Source organism: Peromyscus californicus, unplaced genomic scaffold (genome assembly GCF_007827085.1).
Source record: "Peromyscus californicus insignis strain IS unplaced genomic scaffold, ASM782708v3 Scaffold_8__1_contigs__length_139910024, whole genome shotgun sequence".
NCBI lineage: Eukaryota > Metazoa > Chordata > Mammalia > Rodentia > Cricetidae > Peromyscus > Peromyscus californicus.
The window spans coordinates 134,911,208-134,931,191 of NW_026294606.1; the positions used below are offsets into that span (position 1 = coordinate 134,911,208).

The following is a 19,984-nucleotide window of genomic DNA, read 5'->3' on the forward strand; positions in this document are numbered from 1 at the left end:
GACAGCCTAAAGCAGTGTTTTGTTATTATTATTTGTTATTATTACTGTTCGTAAGACAGGTTTTTTTTTTTTTTTCAAGACAGGTTTCCCTGTGTAGCCCTGGCTGTCCTGAAACTCGCTCTGTAGACCAGGCTGACCTTGAACTCAGAGATCTGCTTGCTTCTGCCTCCCGAGTGCTGGGATTAAAGGCATGTGCCACCACCCTGGCTTAATTATTATTTTGTTAAAGCATCATGAGCTGTCTGGAACTCTGTGCCCGGCATTGCCGCCGGCTGCTGCCTCCGCCACCGTTTATGCCCTTCACGACTGACTTCTCTCTTTGTTCTCCTTAAAATGTTGCTTGGCATTTCACTTTGATCTCCTTTCTGCAGGTAACTGACAGTTAAACTCTCAGGCCATGGCTTCATCTGCAGCTTCTTGCAGAATTGCTCCATTCTGCCGTTATGAAATGGCTAGCATGCAGTTCTTTTTCTGCACCTTACATTGGTTTCTTGTCTTCCTGTTTTTTTTTCTCCCACTTGTCATTCTGTTAGCCGGACAGGATAATTTAGTAATCCTTGGTCCATTGTTTTACTTTCCTACAAGTTGTTTAGAAACTTCATCTTTATCCTCAAGTTGACAAGGAAGAAATGTAAGATGAAAAGGACATTATGCACTCGAAGGTGTATGGCTAGGTGCTGCTGATACTGGTGAGGGGCATAGGCTGACCCAGGACCTCTGTGCTGTGTTCTAGGCCAAGTTACTTTGTGACAAGGTCTTTCCAAAACAAGTAGCCTTACTTTTGTAAAACCTGCTTGAGATCGTCAGAGTTAGACTCACGCTGCTAATCGTCATGCCAGCTGCCATGTGTCTTCTCTGTAAAGACTGTGTTACACACTTTTATATGGACGTAGAAAGGCCCCGCAAGTTCCTAGTCCAGCTGTTTCAGTCGTTCTCCTCATTGTCAGTCATCATTGATCTCCAGATCTAGAACCTGGTAAAGAATGGACTAAAAGGTACAATCGATTGCCTCACCTTTGTGTCTTGTAAAGAACTTGTGTGGCACTTGTGTGCAGGTGGCGGGGAGCAGTCCCCAGGTAGAGGAGCGAGCAGGTTAGTCAGAATCCATCTTGGCCTGAGGTGATGGTGCACGGTGAGCGTGCTTGTGCAAACGCAAACCCACGTGCAATTGTGCCATCGCCTCCTAAGAGGCTTCGGGTGGTAGGTATAGCCCTGAACTTAGGTCCCGGTCTTCAAGGACTTGCTCTTTTGAGGAAAGAGCTCAGGGTTTTGGTTTTCTGGACATTAATCTCTGGAGACTTCCTGGGGCCATCTTGCATGACAGATTCTGTCTTTTATTTTTAATTATTTATTTTAAAAAGTTTAAAAGTTATTATTTTTGTGTGTATGGGTATTTTGCCTGTATATAGATATGTGCACCACCTATGTGCCTGGAGTCCTTCCAGGTCAGAAGAGAGTGGGTGATAACCATGGACTAGAGTTACAGATAGTTCTGAGCAGCTGTGTGGGTGGTGGGAATTGAACCTGGGTCCTTTGGAAGAGCAGCAGTTCTCTTAACCACTGAGCCATCTCTCCAGTCCCTCTGTCACTTCATTAACAGCAACAACAACAACAACAACAACAACAACAACAGTGAGCACCTACTCTGTGTTCAGCATTTCATTCTAGACCTGAGGATAGAAGAAGTGACCGCATTTAATAGGCTAGTTCAAGACTTTTCAGATTTACATTACAGGGGCAGCTGGTCGACTCCGGGGCACTGTGTTCTGTCACCTCCTTTTGCTTCTTGGCTTACTCTCTCCATCTACTCTTTCATGTGATTCTTAGTCAGCTCTGGATTTGTCTTCATGACCAGTGTTCTGTAAAGTTCAACCGCTTTTTGCAGTCCGCATTATCTTTTGTTGTTGGTTTCAACATTTCCGAACTCTAACCCTTACATCCTGCCTTAATTAAGTCTGGCTGAGAAGTGCTGGGCCCAGGCCTTCTTCAGTGTCCTCCTGAGGACATTCCTCCTCCTGTCCTCCCCCCCTCCCCTCCCCCCTCCCCTCCCCTCCCCTCCTTTCCCAAGGGAATGCAAAATAAATATCAAGTGGTTATTATACTCCCCGGGCATTTGGGAGCACTGTTTGAAATAAATTTCTAGCTAATTGTAAGTGTTAAAATGGCTTCATTGTGATGGTTAATCCTAATTATCAATTTGACAGGATTGAGACGTGCTCAGGAGATCAGTGAAGTGCACCAATGGTTATAGACTGTTTTCAGAGGGGCCTGACCCAGGGAAAGAGGCCCGCTTTCAAAGTGGGCAGCACTAATCCTGTAGTTGGGGGGAGGGGCAAAGGAGAAAATCCACTAGCCACGCTTTCTTTTTGGTTGTGCTTCTTGGCCACCAGGGTGTGTTACATGAGCTGCTTTGTCACTTGTGGCGTTCTGGTTATTCTCAATTTGTAAAAGATAAATCTAAGTTGAGCGTGGTGGCACACACCTTTAATTCAGCACCCAGGAGGCAGAGGTAGGAGGATCTCTGTGAGTTCAAGGCTAGCAGGCTTGTCTCAACCCTCCAAAAGAGGTAAATCTGTAAATGGCAAAGCTTATGTCTTGGCCCAGATCTCCCGCCCTCTGATGCACAGTCGATGTTAGACCAGTCTATCTGGAGTGATCGAATGCCTTTCTCCTCTTCATGAGCCACACTGCCCGTCTGCTGCTTGATTTCTCTCCTATGGTGAAGTAGTTTCATTACATTATATTGCCTCTAAGATCAGGTTCCCACCCCAAATCCTTTAATTTAGGCCTGGACTTGAGAATCCGAATGCATTTGTGAGGCCGTCGTTGTAGAAGTATAACCAATGTTAGCATTTAGGCATCTGCACTGGCCTGCCCTTAGGGTCCTGACAGGCTACACCTCAGCTGCAGCCACTAAGAGCACCCCCTGTGTGCATTCACTATGTTTCCTTATAAAAGGTGGGCCTTGTACACCTCCCATCTCTCTCTCCTTTCTCATCCGCAGGGACTGATCCCTGCCCCCTTCCCTGCCCCGTCTCTCTCCTCTTCCCCTCAGTAAACCTCCTACATGGGCCCTGTTGTATAGTGTGACTCCTTTCCGCCGTTTTTAAAATACAACAACCAGAGCATCTGAGAGAGTCAGAAGGAAATTTAATGAAAGTAAGAGCCAAATAAATAATTCTGTAGGACCCAGTTTTTTAAGCCTGTATTTAGTTTCTACCCTAGAATTGCCAAGTTAATTTTCATCAAGCAGTCTTGCCATCCTTGTTTATGATGTGCAATTGAACTGGAGACTGGGATTGAACTGGCCCATGCATTTGCCCCCAAAACCTGACCATGACTCGTTACTCCCAAACACACGTTGATTCTTCAGGCATGCATGCAAACACCTGAGTGCATGTCCCTAGCTGCCTGTCTTTGGGGTGTGCTCTTTGTTGGACTGTGTATCCTTTGCACACAGGAGTGCCTGTTCTTGCCACTCTGTACCTCCAGAGATTATGCCAAAAACCGCAAACAGTTCTGACATGCCTGAGAGAGAACAGGCCTGATCCCTGTTAGAGTTCCCCTAGAATGGGTGTGTGACATTGAGTTGGTCACTCAGTGTGATGCCTTTGTTCCTTGGACAGTCAAGTGAAGATGTGTCAGATGTTTTCAGATTGGGCAAGCCTCTGACCTCATCAGGGTCCTCTGGGAGGCGGCTGCTCGTGGAGCAGGTCTGCCACCCTCCCGCCACCAGAGCAGCCTTTCTGATCTCTGTCACTTCTCGGGTTGTAGGAATTTGAGCAAGTTGCCGAAACTGCGTCTTCACGGTTGTGTGTGCGCAATGCACGAGCTGTTAGCTGAGTTGATGTGATAGCGCATGCTGCACGAGCTGTGAATGCAGGGTGGTCCTTGGAGCTCCTTCCATTGTGAGGGCCTGCACTTGAAAACTGAAGGAAAACCTTGAAGATGCCACGAAATTATGGATCCTGGATTGTCCTTGGGCCAAATACAGTTCTGGTCGGTCCTAAAAAGTCGCAGAAGGGCGTGTGATAACAGAATTCAGAGAGAGGCCATTGGTGCTGCGACCCGTGAGCTAAGGAATGTGGGCATCCTCTAGAAGGTGGGACCCTAGACCCTTCAGAGGGAGTGAAGCCCTGTGTGTACTTTGATTTTTAGCCCTCTAAACCATTGCATGACTCACTGCTTTTTCAGTTGTTAGAGCACAGGTTCTTGACCTCCATGAACTGAGTGATAATAAAGCCACTGTACTGTGGTCACTTTTGTAGTATCACTGATAGGAAACACATGTTACCTGTTTGATCTTTGCATGGTGTGTGCGTGCGTGTGTGTGTGGGGGGGGTGTATGGGCATGTGCGTGTGCCTGCTTTTACTATAAGTAAGATTTTCTTTAACAAAAGAACCTGTCCTCTGACAGTTGGAAAGCCAGTGGCCTGGACGTTGCCAGCATCCCTTTCCCGTTCGGTAGTTGGTTGTGGCAGAGGCTCCATTCTGCACCCAGCCATAGTTGCTCCTTCTGAGGCATGTGTACACTGCATCTGAATTGCACATGGTTTAGGGAAGATTGATGGGGCTCTATTTATAGGGGGACGTCCCAAGAGTTTTATAACTAGTAGATTATTTTGTATTTGGTTGTTAAGTGGCATGCTGGGTTTTTAGTGTCCTCCTTCAGGTGTCTGTATTTGTTTTGGGACATATGTCCTTTGTAGGTTCAATCTGCTGTCCCTTTACCCCAGCACTGTGTCATTTCCAGTCATTCCAATGACTTCAGATACTGTTTATTCTGTGACTAAGAAATTATTTCATAGACCACTCACACCACTCAGACTTCGGAAGTTAAGGCCATGAACACTTAACTCGATGTTACCAGATACTGTTAGCCCTTGAGTGCTCTTAGCACAGTTTCCAGTATGGCCTTCAGGCCTAGACTAGCTCAAGAATGCATTGTGGGCCCACGAGGATGTTTGCACTATTTTTTTTTTTAAAGCTTGCAAAATGAGTTATTTACTTTCCTTTTTGGACTTGTAGAAAGAAGCCACAGTGCTCTTAGTGTATGGTGCTGCTGCTGATGTTGTCAGAAGACATGGAAGTTTGAAGGCAGCTCACAGTCCTGAAGGGGTTTTGTTTTACTTCCAAGTTTCATGGGTTAACATCAGCATTATTTCCTTGGCAAGAATCTGACATGAAACTACCAAGTTCTTAGAATTTGCACCCTGTTCTATAAATCATACATCGGTGAATTTGGGTTCTGGCTTGAAGGTGCATGATAGGCATCAGTTTCCTTGGTGGACTGTTATGCAATTGACAGTCTGGTTGTTTAGGTTTCTGTATGCCAAGGAATATAAGTTTCTAGGTGCAGTTTCTCTATTTAACAAGGATGGTGGAGCCCGATATGATTTGTAAAATGCCTGCACTTTACTGAGTATCGTAGTCAGGGTTGCTGTTTTTGTGATGAAACACCACAGCCAAGGCATCTTGGGGAGGAAAGGGCTTGTTTGGCTTATACTTCCATATCACTGTTCATCACTGGAGGAAGTCAGGACAGGAACTCAAGTAGGGCAGGAACCTGGAGGCAGGAGCTGGTGCAGAGGTCATGGAGGAGTCCTGCTTATTGGCTTGCTTTCCTTGGCTTTCTCCGCCTGCTTTCTTATAGAACCCAGGACTACCAGACCAGGGGTGGCATCTCACCATGGGCTGGGGGACGGTCCTTCCCTCCACTAATTACAAAAATGCCCTGCAGGCTCTCCTGCAGCATGATCTTGTGGAGACATTTTCTTTTTTTCTTTTCTTTCTTTTTTTTTTAAAGATTTATTTATTTATTTGTTATGTATGTATGCAGTGTTCTGCCTGCATGTATGCCTGCAGGCCAGAAGAGGACGCCAGATCTCATTATAGATGGTTGTGAGACACCATGTGATTGCTGGGAATTGAACTCAGGACCTCTGGAAGAACAGCCAGTGCTCTTAACCCCCGAGCCATCTCTCCAGCCCCCTCCTTTTATTTTTTTGACATTTTCTTAATTGAGGTTCCCTCCTAGATGACTATACCTGTGTCAAGTTGACATAAAACTAACCAGCACACTGAGAAAAGCACGCTATACTCATTGTTCATTTTCTTTTCAAGTTTAGGATGATGGAGTATGCCATAGTTCTTCAAGCATCCCACTGGTACTTCAGATGTTGGGAGTAGAAGCTGTGGGAGATTTAGGCGTATGTGCTAGTCAGGTCTAGGTTGTGTCAAGCTGGCAAGAGAGAACCTTAGTTCCTCCATCATTTTGGCCTGTGGGTGTGTCTGTGAGTCATTCCTTGATTCTTCATGACAAGGGGGTGCCTGGCCCTGGGTGGGTGGTCCTCTGTTGTATGTGAAAGGCAGCTGCACAACCATGGAGAACAAGCAAGTCAATAACCGCGATCCTCCCCAGCCTGGGCTTCAGTTCTGCCTCCAGGTTCTTCTCTGCGTTCCTGCCCTGGCTTTTCTTCATGATGAGCTGAAAAGCCTTTCTTCCCCAAGTTGATTTTAGTTAGTGTTCTCTCACAGCAACAGAAACCCTCACTAGGTAGTGAGTCTTTCATGGCCAATGTCACACTTGCAACTTCAGGGTTGCCTACAGGAGCCTAATCAGGGAGGCCAGGCTCTGACTTTGTCTGTTGTTGCATTAACAACTAAACGTTGTTAATAAGTAGATGGATCTGCCATAAAGAATCACTTTTCTCAAGGAGAAAGTTACCATTGGCACACAGAGGCCATCGTGTGGGGGTCCGGGGGCTTCCCAAACCAGATTGTGAGCTGAGGCTGTGAAAGGATTTCTTAGCAGTTGTTAAGAACAAATGTATATCAACAAGTGTGATAAAGGAGAGAAAACCATAAGCACTGCTGGACATGTACTTCTACCAAGATGAAATCCTGAAGGAGGAAACCTGAGCAGACACAGCAAACAGCCTGGACACTTGCGTGCTTCCCAGTTTAACCATCAGGAAATAGAAAACCGGTGAGCAGATCAGTACGCAGCGGAAGGTTGAGTCAGCAATTAGAAACCACCCATCAGAGTGAATACCAAGAGCATGGTGTGGTGACTCAGTCCTGCGAACCTACTGTCAGGAAGTTGAGGCAGGAGGAATCACTGTGAGTTTTAGGCTAACTTGGGCTGTGAAAGAGAGATCTGTTTCTAAAATGAAATGAATAAATGTTAAGCCTTAGGGCCAGGCAGTTTTACTGTTGAACATCATAAAAACAGTGAAGACCACTTCTTTAGTTATTCCAGGAAGTTGAAGAGGAAGGAATTCTTCTCAGTGTATTCCACAGGTTCACATTCCTTTAACATCAAAGCCAGGCCAGGGCACAGGGGTGAAATGGGCAGTGAGATGGCTCAGTGCGGGGAGGTGCTGTGCACAGTCCTGACCACCTGAGTGTGACCCTTGGATCCTGAAAGGTAGCAGGAGAGAGCTGACACCAGTGTTCTAATCCCACATGCTCACCTGCGCTCACACATGTATACTTTAAAACCAAAACGATTAAATACGATTCAAGAAAGAATAAAACTGTAGGATATTATCTTTGAACCTAGATGCGCAGATTTCAACAAAACGCTACCAATTCCAGTCTACGGAGTATTACAAAGATATGCACCGTGATCAAGTAGAATTTATCACAGGCATGATTCGGCATCTGCAGCAAATTAATATGTATATGAAATCAACCAGTGAAGAACAAAACTCTATAGTTCTTTATATAGAGGAAGAGCTTGGTAAAAGTCAGCATTCTTTCATGGTGAAAACAGCATTAGATATTAGATACAGAAGCAATGTACCTGAACTCGATCCAGAAGGCAGGCCGCAGCTGTCATTGTCTCTCATGGTGAAAACAGCGTTAGATATTAGATACAGAAGGAATGTACCTGAACGAGATCCAGAAGACAGGCCGCAGCTGTCACTGTACTCGGGAAATGCTGACAGCTTTCTAAGGTCTGTAACAAGTCAAAGGCCTCTGCTCTCACCACTTTCATTGCTGGAAGTCTGGGAGTCATCAGAGAAGCAAAAGAAGTGAGATATTCAAGTTACAAAAGAGGAAGTCACATTGTCACACTTGCCGCAGGACCTTCGGTGTAGAAAACCTTAAAAGCACTCTCGGCCTGTTTAGACCAGATACACAAATTAAGCAACATTGTAGGACATGCATGATACTGTCAGTGGTGCCACAGTGCCAGGGTGAACGGTGGTGGCACAGTGTCAGTAGTGAACCTGCAGAAATGGAATCTGGGCAGAAGACCTGGGAATAATGTGAAATGCCCTGGAAGTTAAAATGGCGTCAGGAAGGGACTTGTGTGGAGGTCTGAGACACTCTGAGCAGTCCAAAGATGTCAGCTGCCCTGGTTAGGTTCCTGATCTATCTGTAAATCTTAATACGCCACACACATCAGTCCCAGCCTGCCAGCTCATGAGAAATCAGTGAAATAATAGTGGAAGTCCGTGTCAGTAAAGGAAACTTTCCTCCAGTGGCCTCCTCCTGTCCTTCCCTAGTAGAGGACTGGAGCTGGCCTTTGTAACTAGTCATCAGAAACTGGTTGGGCTTCACATGTGCTGCTGTTAGAGAGGAAAACCTTTTGATGGGCTACATTAAATTTACTAAACTGAAACCACGCCTTCTGTTGTCTGGAAAAGCAGCAGAGATCTGAAATTGGAAAAATACATGAATTTAAAATGTTCTCAGTAGAGGTGGGGTGTAGTATGCACAAGCCCTGGCTTCCTTCTTCACCTCAAACAGAAAAAGGAAAGCTAAAATATTCTAAGCAGTGGAAAAGTATTTACATTTGTAATTGTTAAAAGGAGCAGATTTTGATGTGGTCAGTTGTTTAAATGGTACAAACATGAGCTCCGTCACTAGAAGATGAACCAAAACTGACAATAAATTTGTTAAAAGAAAAAAAAAAAGCCTAAATGTTTAGCACAAGGAAGGCATTATGTTTGGGAGGAGCAATGTTAGATTAGCTATGCAAATAACATGAGGAATTAGAAAAAAATTTTTTTTTTTTTTTTTTTTTTTGGTTTTTTTGAGATAGAGTTTCTCTGTGTTACAGCCCTAGCTATCCTGGAACTCACTTTGAAGACCAGGCTGGCCTCGAACTCACAGAGGTCTGTCTGCCTTTGCCTCCAGAGTGCTTAAAGGCGTGGGCCACCATGCCCAGCTAGAATTAGAATATTAATGTTGCAAAACTGTTATTTAAAAAGTATCATTCTATAACATTTAATTCTGTCCTTACAACATACTGTCTTTAAATGGAAGATCTTCGCTCTTTCAGTGGTAATTTGGATATTGAGGAAACAGCTTCAGATTATATGTATACACGCTCAGATTCAAAGGAACATTTTTAACAGCTTAAATGCATGCATACAGATATGACTGACTTGCGTGATGCTCTTCTCTGTTGGGGTTGGATGGGGTTATGAGATAGTTTCTCTGTCGTCCAGTGTCCATGAGCTCATTGCAATTCTCTTGTCCCTATCTCCCAAGTCTGGAATCATAGCCACGGGCCGCCATATCTGGCTCAGTGTGTTCTGACAGCTAAGTGAATAACAGAGGTGTCAAAAGTGAGGCTGCAGTCCACCAGTACTTAAAATAAGTGCGTGGCATGAAGTAGAAGAGGAAGCCTCCATCATGTCTTCTCTACAGTGAGAGCGTTCTTCTTCCTCTCCCAGTTGTGAGAGTTACCTCCATGTTAGTCTTCTGTACTTCACTCGTGCGGCTATGTAGGATGTTCGTTGTTCTTGTGTTTGGTGCTGTTCGCAGATAGTCCCAACTCAGTTTCCAGGGATGAGTCTTTCTGAGAGTTCTCTGTTGCACACAGCAAATATCCATGTGCAAGAGTTTTATCTTAGAAATCTGCCTAACTTTCTGGGTCATAGGACTTCATCAAATTTACCTGAAATTGCTAAACTACCAAAACAATTATGCCAATTTTGCCAGCGAGAGGTTTGTTTCTTCATAGACTTTGGCAGTTAGGAGCCTCAGCTGACTTGAGGTCTTTGTTTTTGATTTCTGACCACTGAAGACGGAGCACCTTTTCATGTGGCTACAGGCCACTTTAATTTCTTTCACTTCCTCTTGTGTTGTGCATGCTTTGCCCAATTAAGAAAAAGTTCAGTTTTTAAAGCAGTTATTTATATTTTGCGGTTGTATGCTTATTTTCAGTCCTCTTTAGAGTTTCGGCTTAATCAGCATCATTAGTCCTGTATTAGTCAGGTTTTTCTATTTGAGGAATTATGCCAAAACCTTGTTGAGGTGTTGGTAGTGGGGGTTTTTGGTGATGGCAGTATCAGTTCAGAGGATGTGGTTAGCTGTCTGGATCTTCCATAGCCCTGAGGAGTGCTATCAGATGGATGCTAATTACCTTGTGAACTTCAGAATAAATTCTGCCCTGACTGAGGAAACTGCTGAGAGATGTGCAGTGATCAGCTGGGGAAAGTGGGCAGGGGTGGGGTTATGGTGGATTTTCTAGTGTGGGGAGACAGGTGACCCGGGCATGTGCCAGATGGAGGGCGATGGGTTGGATCATGCCTTTTCACATACTGAGTGGTGCAATCCTAACAGTCTACCAATCCCAACAGAAATGGATTTTGTGGTAGTCCTTGGCTTTAAAGCAAGGGCCCTGTTCATCTCTGTGCCTTTCTTTCTAGGTCTTTCTGCAGCCCAGCGGAAGTTTGCTCATTCGCTCAGAGACTTTAAGTTCGAGTTTATTGGGGACGCCGAGACTGATGATGAGCGATGCATAGGTAAAAAAGTCATGAGGTCTGGTTTACTTTCCTCTGCCACGCCCAATACAAACTCATGCCTTTCTCCTTACAGATGCTTCCTTACGGGAATTTTCCAACTTTTTGAAGAATCTTGAAGAACAGAGAGAGATCATGGTGAGTATCAGGAATGTGAATGTATTGATTAGCAGATTTCTAGGAGGGGACAGTCTGGGCTGTGAAGCTGGACAGAAGTTTTGATGAACTTAGTGCTTATAGTGGGGGAGCTATGGATGGGGTTTCAAAGCTCTGGTTTCTGGGTCCATGGTGGTTCTGATAGTGATCAGTTCTTGGGCAAGGTTCTGGACCTCAGGCAGTCTTTTTTCACTTGTAAAGTAGAAGGTGGGTGCTGGTTTGCCTTTTGTTAGCAGAGCCTTTGGCTTACGTAAATACCATGCAGGGGCTGAACATGCCCTAAAGCTGAAGCAAGAGATGTGCACTAGGAGGTAGATGGAGTGGAAGGATGGTTTTGAGCCGTAGCTCTGGGTTTCTAGTCTGAGGGTGGACAGAGCTCTGGGTTTCTAGTCTGAGGGTGGACAGAGCTCTGGATTTCTAGTCTGTGAGGGTGGACAGAGCTGAGACCTGGCTGGTTCTGAAGTTCCTCTGCAGTGACATAGTGTGATCCTGATTCTAATGAGGGCTGCTTCTCCATGCAGCATACTCTGAGTGCCTGGTGCTTTGTGAATACTTGTGAACTCAGCAATGACATTTCAGGGGGGATTAGATGATATTTGCCTTTCTTGTAAGTTTGTGTGTCTTTTCCAGTTAAACAAAGACTCACAGTGTGATAACCACCAGGTTTCCACATACTGTTCTCACTGCCCCCCACCTACCATTTTAAAATAATTAGAACTTGCAGAAGACACTGGGTTCAGTGTCCCACAGAAACAATATAATAAAATACTGTTCTTGGTTCTCCAGAATAAACACTGCCTAGAATTACGCTGGTGTGAGTGGGTTCCGAGGTGATAACGCTACTGGTACTGAGCACGGTAACTGGAACAGTTACCATGACTGTATGCTGGTGTTGCCCTCAGCTGTTTACCTCACTTGAAGTCTTTTGGTTGTCATGCCAAGTCTGTAAAGAAGATAATCCCTCCACTCTGTTTTATAAACTGAGGCACATGGTCTGCCCAAGGTCTCATGATGAAGTAGGAGCTAGAACCCTGAGCTTCCCCGATTACCCTGTAGCCAGCTGCCCACCCACATGCTTTAATTTCCCAGGTGGTGGCTAGTGGAGTTTCTGTCAGGAGCATGTGCATTAGGGGCAAAACCAAAGGATGGAATTCCTTTTGATTTTAGGAGTAGCACAAACATGTTTTCTAAAATCTCATAATTTGCACTATGCCCTACATTCTGAGATATTTTCTAGATGTTAAAAATTCCACAGAGGGCGGGCAGAGGTGGCATTTTATCCCAGCACTCGGGAGGCAGAGGCAGGTGGATCTCTGTGAGTTCGAGGCCAGCCTGGTCTACAGAGTGAGTTCCAGGACAGCCAGGGTTACACAGAGAAACCCTGTCTCAAAAATGCAAAAACAAAAACAAACAAAATCTTCGGACGGAGCTGGGACGATGTCTCATTTGGTAAAGTGCTTGCCACACACGTGTCGTGATTCAGGTTAGGATTCCCAGCACACATGCAGGAAGGCCAGGAGTGCAGCAGTGTGCACATGTCATCCTAGTGCCTGAGGGGTGGAGACGGGAGGATCCTTGCTAGCGAGTGACTGAATTGGTAGTGAGCTGCAGGTGCAGTGAGACCCGCCCTCAAAAATGAAGGGGAGGAAGTAACGCCTGCCTTCAACCTTGGGCCCATGTACACATCTTTGTAAACACATGGGTCTGCAAACAGGTGTGTACACATAAGAACATGTACACAAACATACTCAGAATTTCATGGTGTGCACGTGAAGGTAGTGTTATCACATGGGCTTTTCCTGGCACACACTGGTAAGTTCAATTAGTGTTTGTATAATGTTATAGTCACTCATTTCTCAGCTGTTCAGTAAAGACTAAATATGACATTCGATCCAAATAGTGCCACGAGCCCACCTTTCCACACTGTGAAGTGGAAGCATGTGGGGTGGTAATGGAATGTCTTTTTTTTTTTTTTTTTTTGGTTTTTTCAAAACAGGGTTTCTCTGTGTAGCTTTGTGCCTTTCCTGGAACTCGCTTTGTAGACCAGGCTGGCCTCGAACTCACAGAGATCCGCCTGCCTCTGCCTCCTGAGTGCTGGGATTAAAGGCGTGCACCACCACCGCCCGGCTGGAATGTCTTGGTTTATGTTACATAAGAGGTGTGTGCATGTACTTTCTTTGATGTTTAGACATTCTTTTCTGGGATCTCGAGCATGTGGCCAGCATTTATTGACATTTTATGTTCTTTTTATTGGTTGGAATCTGAGGGCTTGGTAGCAAACTTTGTGAAGTACCTGCATCCACAGTTTTATTTGCTAGCAAGGGAGGTAATGAGTAGACATGTGCCAGAACATGTGTTCAGAACAGAGATGGGTAAGGAGCTGTGGGTGAGCTGGGCAGAGAGGTAGTGGTTAAGTGTTGAGGGCCTTTTTGGTAAAGGACTGTTTGATATCCTGGTGTGTGCAGGAACGGGGTTCTAGGTAGAATGGGGCTGGAGTTTAGACTTTTCAGAAATACCATGTGACCACTCTCCGCCTTGATGGTTGAGTTTTGTATTCAGTTTCTTGGAGTAAATCGATGAGGTCAAGAAACTGGAATGCGGTCTTAGACTCTGATGTAGATAGCGTGGTTCATAGAGATGCTGCTAGCTGACCGATGATTTAATCTTGGCTGTGGTGGCAGCTGACCGTGTCTCTGTCTGAGGTAAGAGGAGTGTAGGAAGGTTGGGTTCCTGGGGCAGGGCAGATGTGAGAGTAGGATTGTGTCTGTGGAAGGCCTTGAACCCCAGAAGAATGGTACAGCATGTTAAAACTGACATGTGGGCCAGGTGTGGTGGCGCACACCTTTAATCCCAGCACTTGGGAGGCAGAGGCTGGTGGATCTCTGTGATTTGGAGGCCAGCCTGGTCTACAGAGTGAGTTCCAGGACACAGAGAAATCCTGTCTTGAAAAATGAAACCAAACCCACACAAACCTACAAAACTGACACGTGGGACCGAAATACCTGCTGGAGAGGAAGCAGTGGGAAGCCACAGGCACCCGACGATGTGACCAGGATACTCCAGTTTAGTTTGGGAAATGGAAAGCATTACTAGAATATAGTGTTAAATTACTTGTTTTCAGCACTCAGCATCACACCTTATCCTGTTTATCCCGTATTCCTAATCCCCCTGCTGCCATTTTGACTCAAAGCCCAGCATCGGGTCGTCTCATGTACAAACATATACATTTCAAGTACAAATACCTCAGGACGTGTGGTCGAGGTGCCACTTTAACAACAACACGGACAAAATGCCTTTATTCCAGAAAACAGTTCAGGTTCAGAGTCTTCCCTTCTGTGTCTCTCTCAGTAGCAGTTGGTCTCTCTGCAGCATCATTCAAATAGATGACATTTGATGGTAAATTTCCAAGTCACTTCAAATTTGTAGGGTTTTCGTCTTTTCCCCTAACCAGAATTCATAATTTATGTTTTTTTTTGGGGGGGGGGACAAGGCTTCCTTGTACCCTAGGTTGTTCTCAAGCTTGTAGTCACTCTGCTTTCCCTCTGAGTGCTGGGAGATAGGTATGCACCACCACATGCAGCCTCCTGAATGCTGGAGGATAGGCATGCACCGTCACATGCAGCCTCTCCAGTGCTGGGGGTAGATGTGCACCATCACATGCAACCTCCTGAGTGCTGGGGGTAGGCATGCACCGTCACATGCAGCGAGCCAATACTCTTTACTGGTATCTTTAGAAGTAGAAGTCTCCCAAGTCACCATAGAGTAGGCAGTGAAGTTAATAAAAGTTGAAAGGCGTGTGCCATTTATCCAACTGACATTGAGTGATTTTCTGTGATCTTCTGAGATCACCTCTTTTGAAGCAGGAAAACTGGATAAAATCATTATGTGTCTTTGAGATCTTTTGAAAACTTTTGAAGAAACGGTTGTGACATTTGGAGACCAAGGCAGCTGTAAACTTAGAATAAGAACAGATATGCAAGAAACGTTCAGTGTGGCCCTGGAGAAGAGCTGGTAATTACCAAGTTAATTAAAATAGACAAAGGTATGAAGTGTGGTCGTCAGGGAGAGGGGGTCAGCTAAGCCTGTGGCTGTTGGGGACAGAAGCTGTCCTGAAGCTGGGAGCAGTGGCCTGAGGCTCAAGGAGGTCCTTAGTGCTCTTGGGGCAGCAAGGAGGGGCTTGAGCAGCTAGGCCCAATGCAGGTGCATTCTGGGAACTCAGAACAAAATTGAGTCTCCAAGCCTCTTACAGTGAGTGTAAGCTGGCAGCTAAAAGCCATGGGTGGGAAAAGAAAGCAGAATGAGCCAGCTGTGAGATCCTTTCTGAGAAGGTTAGTGTAATTTTAGTGATTATTAAATCTTCAAAAGTAATCAGTATTTTCCATCGTCTGACATTAATTAACAGTGAAGCATGATCATTGGATATTCATAGTTAAGGCTTAATCAGTAAGGGGAAAAAAAGTTAAAATCTGTAGAAGGCTAAGACCAAAGCCAAATGTTGTAGAAAGTTTTTTTACTGAACAAGTATTCTGTAGGACTTTGGGCTTTAAAGGGTAAATACACATGTTTAGAAGTGCAGCCGTCGGCCGAGAATCCCCATCCGATGAAGCTGACAGCCATATGCTCTTGTGCCTTGTGTATGCCTAAGCGGGGCAGTGTTTAGTTCAACCAGTACCACTGTGTGCTGACTACATCCAGGGGCCGGTTGTAACAGTAATGACAGCTCTTCCTTTGAGTAGTGGATATCCGCGGGAGATGGGCAAGAGCGTGTGTACTCAGTCATTTTGCAGTAACAGAGGCACGGGAATTCAGGGAGGTCTCCTGAATTCGGTGATGAGCCGAGTTACCCAGTTAAGCCCAGATGAGCTGGAATGCTGGGGCCTCCTTGAGGGAAAACTAGTTCCATTTGGAAAAGAGGGAAGGCTGTTTGAGTCTCCCATGTCCTCTTCCATTGCAATTAAATAAATTACTGAGATTATGGGTGTGGCTTAGCAGTGGAGTGTGCTCAGTATGAAAGTTCAGTCCCTGGTCAAGCAAAACTAGGAACTGAAATCCAGCGACTCACTGGAAAGGGAAGTAGACAGAATACCAGTTTAGGAAAATAAGTCACTATTTGCTTCCACACCCAGAGTTTGGTCTCCATGAGTGGACATGCCCCACCCTCTAGACAGATATCACAGTGGTGTCAGGAAAGGGCTTCTAAGTGAGTAGTTTTTCTCCTAGTGTTTCTAACCTCCTAGTGTTTAGGTGAGGAACCTAAACTAGGGAGCTGGGCCTGACCCAGCAAGAGGCCAGCACTGGCAGGCTTGTGTCTGTGCATGCTGGGAGGGAAGCACTGCCAGCATTCCTGCGGTGCTCCTCCGTGTGGCCTGACGCACATGGTGTACTTATCTGAGGTGGGCAGCTGTCCAGGAGTCTAGGGACTTTTAAAATGGTGCTGCGGCAGTTATGAGCATCTCCGAACGGCCCTTTACACTGTATTTACTTCTCTGAGTAAATCCTTTGAACAGACTGATCTTGGTTTTCTTGCCAGCCTACAAGGGCTCAGTTTCTGAGGATTTGGGCAAATCAGAGAAAGGGTGTGGACCAGAGGGTTAGAAAAGCTTTGAGGAACAGTGCCTTTGGGAGATGGAAGGCAGAGCTTTCCAGTGGTGTCCAGAGGTCCTTAGACATCAGTGTTCAGTACCTCCTTTTTATACTGGAAGTGCGGGACAGGCAGGGCAACTTGTCTACCTAAAAAATATATTCTCAGCTATGCTACTCTCGTTTTTGACTCTTGATTTTTGTTCTAAACTATTACTGTTTTTCTGTAAGAATGCTTCATGATGTCACTGAAATAATGTTCATTAAAGTAAATGAATGTTTTTACTCTTTGGGAGAAAATTTCTTCGCATTCCTTCTTAGTGTGTCTCCCAGCAGGTGTTCTCTACACATGGGGACTGGGCCAGCATCACCTTCCTGTAGTAAGGGCTGGTTTCCATGACAACTGGACAGGATTTGGAATCATCTAGGAGACCCAGTGGCTTGACCATGGGTGTGTTTCTAGAAAGGATTGACTGAGGGGGCAGTGTCTACCCTGAATGTGGGGCGCACTGTCTGTGGGCCTTTGACCGACTTGAGTGGGGGGGAGAAAAGAGGCTAGCTGAGAGCCAGTGCTCAGTTCTGGGGGGAGGTGTGTGTGTGTGTGTGTGTGTGTGTGTGTGTGTGTGTGTGTGTGTGTGTGTGTGTGAGAGAGAGAGAGAGAGAGAGACCACTGTTTCATTTGCCTCTGTGCTTCTCCACACTGCCTGTGCACTCTTACACCTCGAGCCACAATGAACCTGTTTCCCCACAAAGTCACTTCTCCAAGATACTTTGTCACAGTATCAAGGAAGTAATTAATATCCTGGGGGATATGCTAGAAATGCCCATTCTCAGGCTGTACCCCAGACCTGATGAATTCTGAAATCTTCGGGAATATGCTAGAAGTGCCCATTCTCAGGCTGTACCCCAGACCTGATGAATTCTGAAATCTTCGGGAATATGCTAGAAATTCCCATTCTCAGGCTGTACCCCAGACCTGATGAATTCTGAAATCTTCGGGCATATGCTAGAAGTGCCCATTCTCAGGCTGTACCCCAGACCTGATGATTCTGAAATCTTCGGGGATATGTTAGAAATGCCCATTCTCAGGCTGTACCCCAGACCTGATGATTCTGAAATCTGAACCACTAGCCCATGAAATCTCCTTTGCCTTAGAGTTAGTTCTCTGTAAAAGTTAAACCATGGTTTTTGCTGGCTTTATGCCACCCGGGGGATTAAAAGACTGAACAGGTGAAGTTTTTATCTGTCGTTTTCAGAGGCCTGGGACTATACCCATGTCTGATTTGTCTTAATGCAGCAGGCTTCTACTTGCTAGTAGTTTTAGTGTTGCATAGTAATGGTTGATGTTGTTTATACATGTGAATTTATGAGATAAGTGGCATAAACATCAGGCATTATTGGGCAGTCTGTGCCTTCTGTTTACTCTTACAAGTCATATTTATAATAACAAATGTGTAGTCCGTTCTGCAGATAAAAATGACACGTTTGTCTGTGATTCTGTTAGCAGGAATGTTTACAACGGGAGAAATCGTAGCCGTCATTCATGAAGACATTTCTTAGTTTGCTTTAAGAGCTGCCCATGACAGTGCCAGGCATAGTGGAGCACACCTTTAATCTCAGCACTCGGGAGGCAGAGGCAGGTGCAGATCTCTGAGTTTGAGGCCAGCCTGGTCTATAGAGCGAGTTCCAGGACAGCCAGGGTTACACAGAGAAACCCTGTTTCAGAAAACCTAAAAGACAAAACAAAAACAAAAAACCTAGAACTTGCCCGTGACTTAATTTCACAAAGACTTGCTTCCTGTCTTTGGAGATGATCTTTACCATTTGATATATTTTATCCTGTAAGCCCATTACAGTCTAGCCAGATATGCATGCTACGCTGTAAATCCTGCTGCAGGAACGTCCCAGGTGAGGATTTATCTTTACATATCTAGAATACTTGATGAATTTAAGAATTTGGGAGAAGCCTTGTGCCATGAGTCAGAATCCTCTCTGTTGATGACTCATCGTTGTCTGTGACCCTCTAGCCTGTCCTCCTCAGATTCTACTTCCCTTTTGGAGCTTACATTTCCTCTATTTCATATCCTTGGGGTCTGTTCTTTGTTTCTAAGGAATTGTTTTACTTTGGATTCTACATGCATATGTGCGCTCTCTCTCTCTCTCTCTCTCTCTCTCTCTCTCTCTCTCTCTCTCTCTCTCTCTCTCTCTCTCTCTCTCTCTCTCGTGCGCGCGCACCTACCCACTCTCCTACTCATTCACCCACTCACCCAAAGAGACACCAGAATATTTCCAGTTCATTCCTATAATTGCCTAAACTTGGATATTTTTGTGAATCAGCTGGATCTACTATTTCATGGCACGTACTTTTTGATGCGCTAGGGCATTTGGATCATGCATGAGTTAGGAAAATAGGAAATTGGAGCCCATTGGAGTGAGTGGTTTGTTATGCATCACTAAGTTAGGAACCACTGCTCTCTTTAGGACCCTCAGACAAGAGAAACCTTGTTTCTTCTCTTCAGCTGTTTGTTTTTGTCTTTTTCTCCACCTCTTTTGGGGCGCATAGACTGGAGACTGAATCCCGGACCTTGTGCTCACTAAGGACACGTCCTCTGAGTGGTCTACATTGTCAGCTCCTTCCCTCCAGCTTTGAACCCGAGTGAAATGTGTATAATGTCATCATGTGGCTGCCGTGCACCAGGCAGCAGCCTGAGTAGATGTGAGTTCGGGTATCTGCCTCTTGCCTGTGTAAACAATGCAAGCTGTCAGAATTCCAGCTCAGTCATTAAATGAGGGCTAGTTACAGCGGGAAGATGAGGCTCTGTAGCTGCTTGGAAACCTTGTCTAGAGAGCTTGTTAAGTCAAGGAGGTTCCATAACTTCTGTCTCAAAGGTGGGTGCTACCACCTTGGGAGTAAGTCCAGGATATTGAAGTGGGGTACACTTTAAAGAAGTGATGTGCCTCCAGTATTCTTGGAGGCACAAAGATAAAAATATTTGTGGGGGAAACCAGATTTTGATGACTAAGATGGAAAGTGATTTAGAAGTGTTTGGGCTCTGAAGAAGTTTTAGAAATATCTTAATACAAGTAGTTTATTTCCTTTTTCATGTGTATACACAGTGATGAAAATAAGCCAACTCTCAAGGAACTAAATATAAATGCTGAGTTCACATGTAATTAGACTTATTAAACTTTATTAAACTTTTTTTCATCGTAGTATATGAGATGCTGGAGTGTTTTCCACGTTGTGGTATCTGTAGTTGATAGAAATGGTTTTATATTGATGGTGGAGTTTGTTTGCGGTCAAAGGGATTCCCAGTGGCCATGATACTGTGGAGGACTCTGGGAATTTTGCCAGTCACTGGTGATGCAGGGAAAGGGAGAAGGTTGTGGACTTCATCGCGTTAGTGTGAAGGCCAGGCTTCCTCCAACTGCCCACAGCTTGTGACCACCCACTGCATCGCCAGGGAAGGGGGCTGGGTCCTGAT

General features: G+C 45.2%; 1 protein-coding gene across 4 annotated transcripts in view; it reads left to right on the forward strand.

Moving 5' to 3' along the window:
- Arhgap10 (Rho GTPase activating protein 10) overlaps window positions 1-19,984 on the forward strand; it is a 279,570-nt gene that overhangs the window by 63,914 nt on the left and 195,672 nt on the right. For 3 of the 4 annotated variants that reach the window (XM_052727774.1, XM_052727777.1, XM_052727776.1), the window contains 2 exons: window positions 10,671-10,766; window positions 10,840-10,901. The exons of the other annotated variant lie outside the window; for it this stretch is intronic. In XM_052727774.1, coding sequence (XP_052583734.1) covers window positions 10,671-10,766; window positions 10,840-10,901 — 158 coding nt within the window. The remainder of the gene's footprint in view (window positions 1-10,670; window positions 10,767-10,839; window positions 10,902-19,984) is intronic. 4 annotated transcript variants of the gene reach the window in all.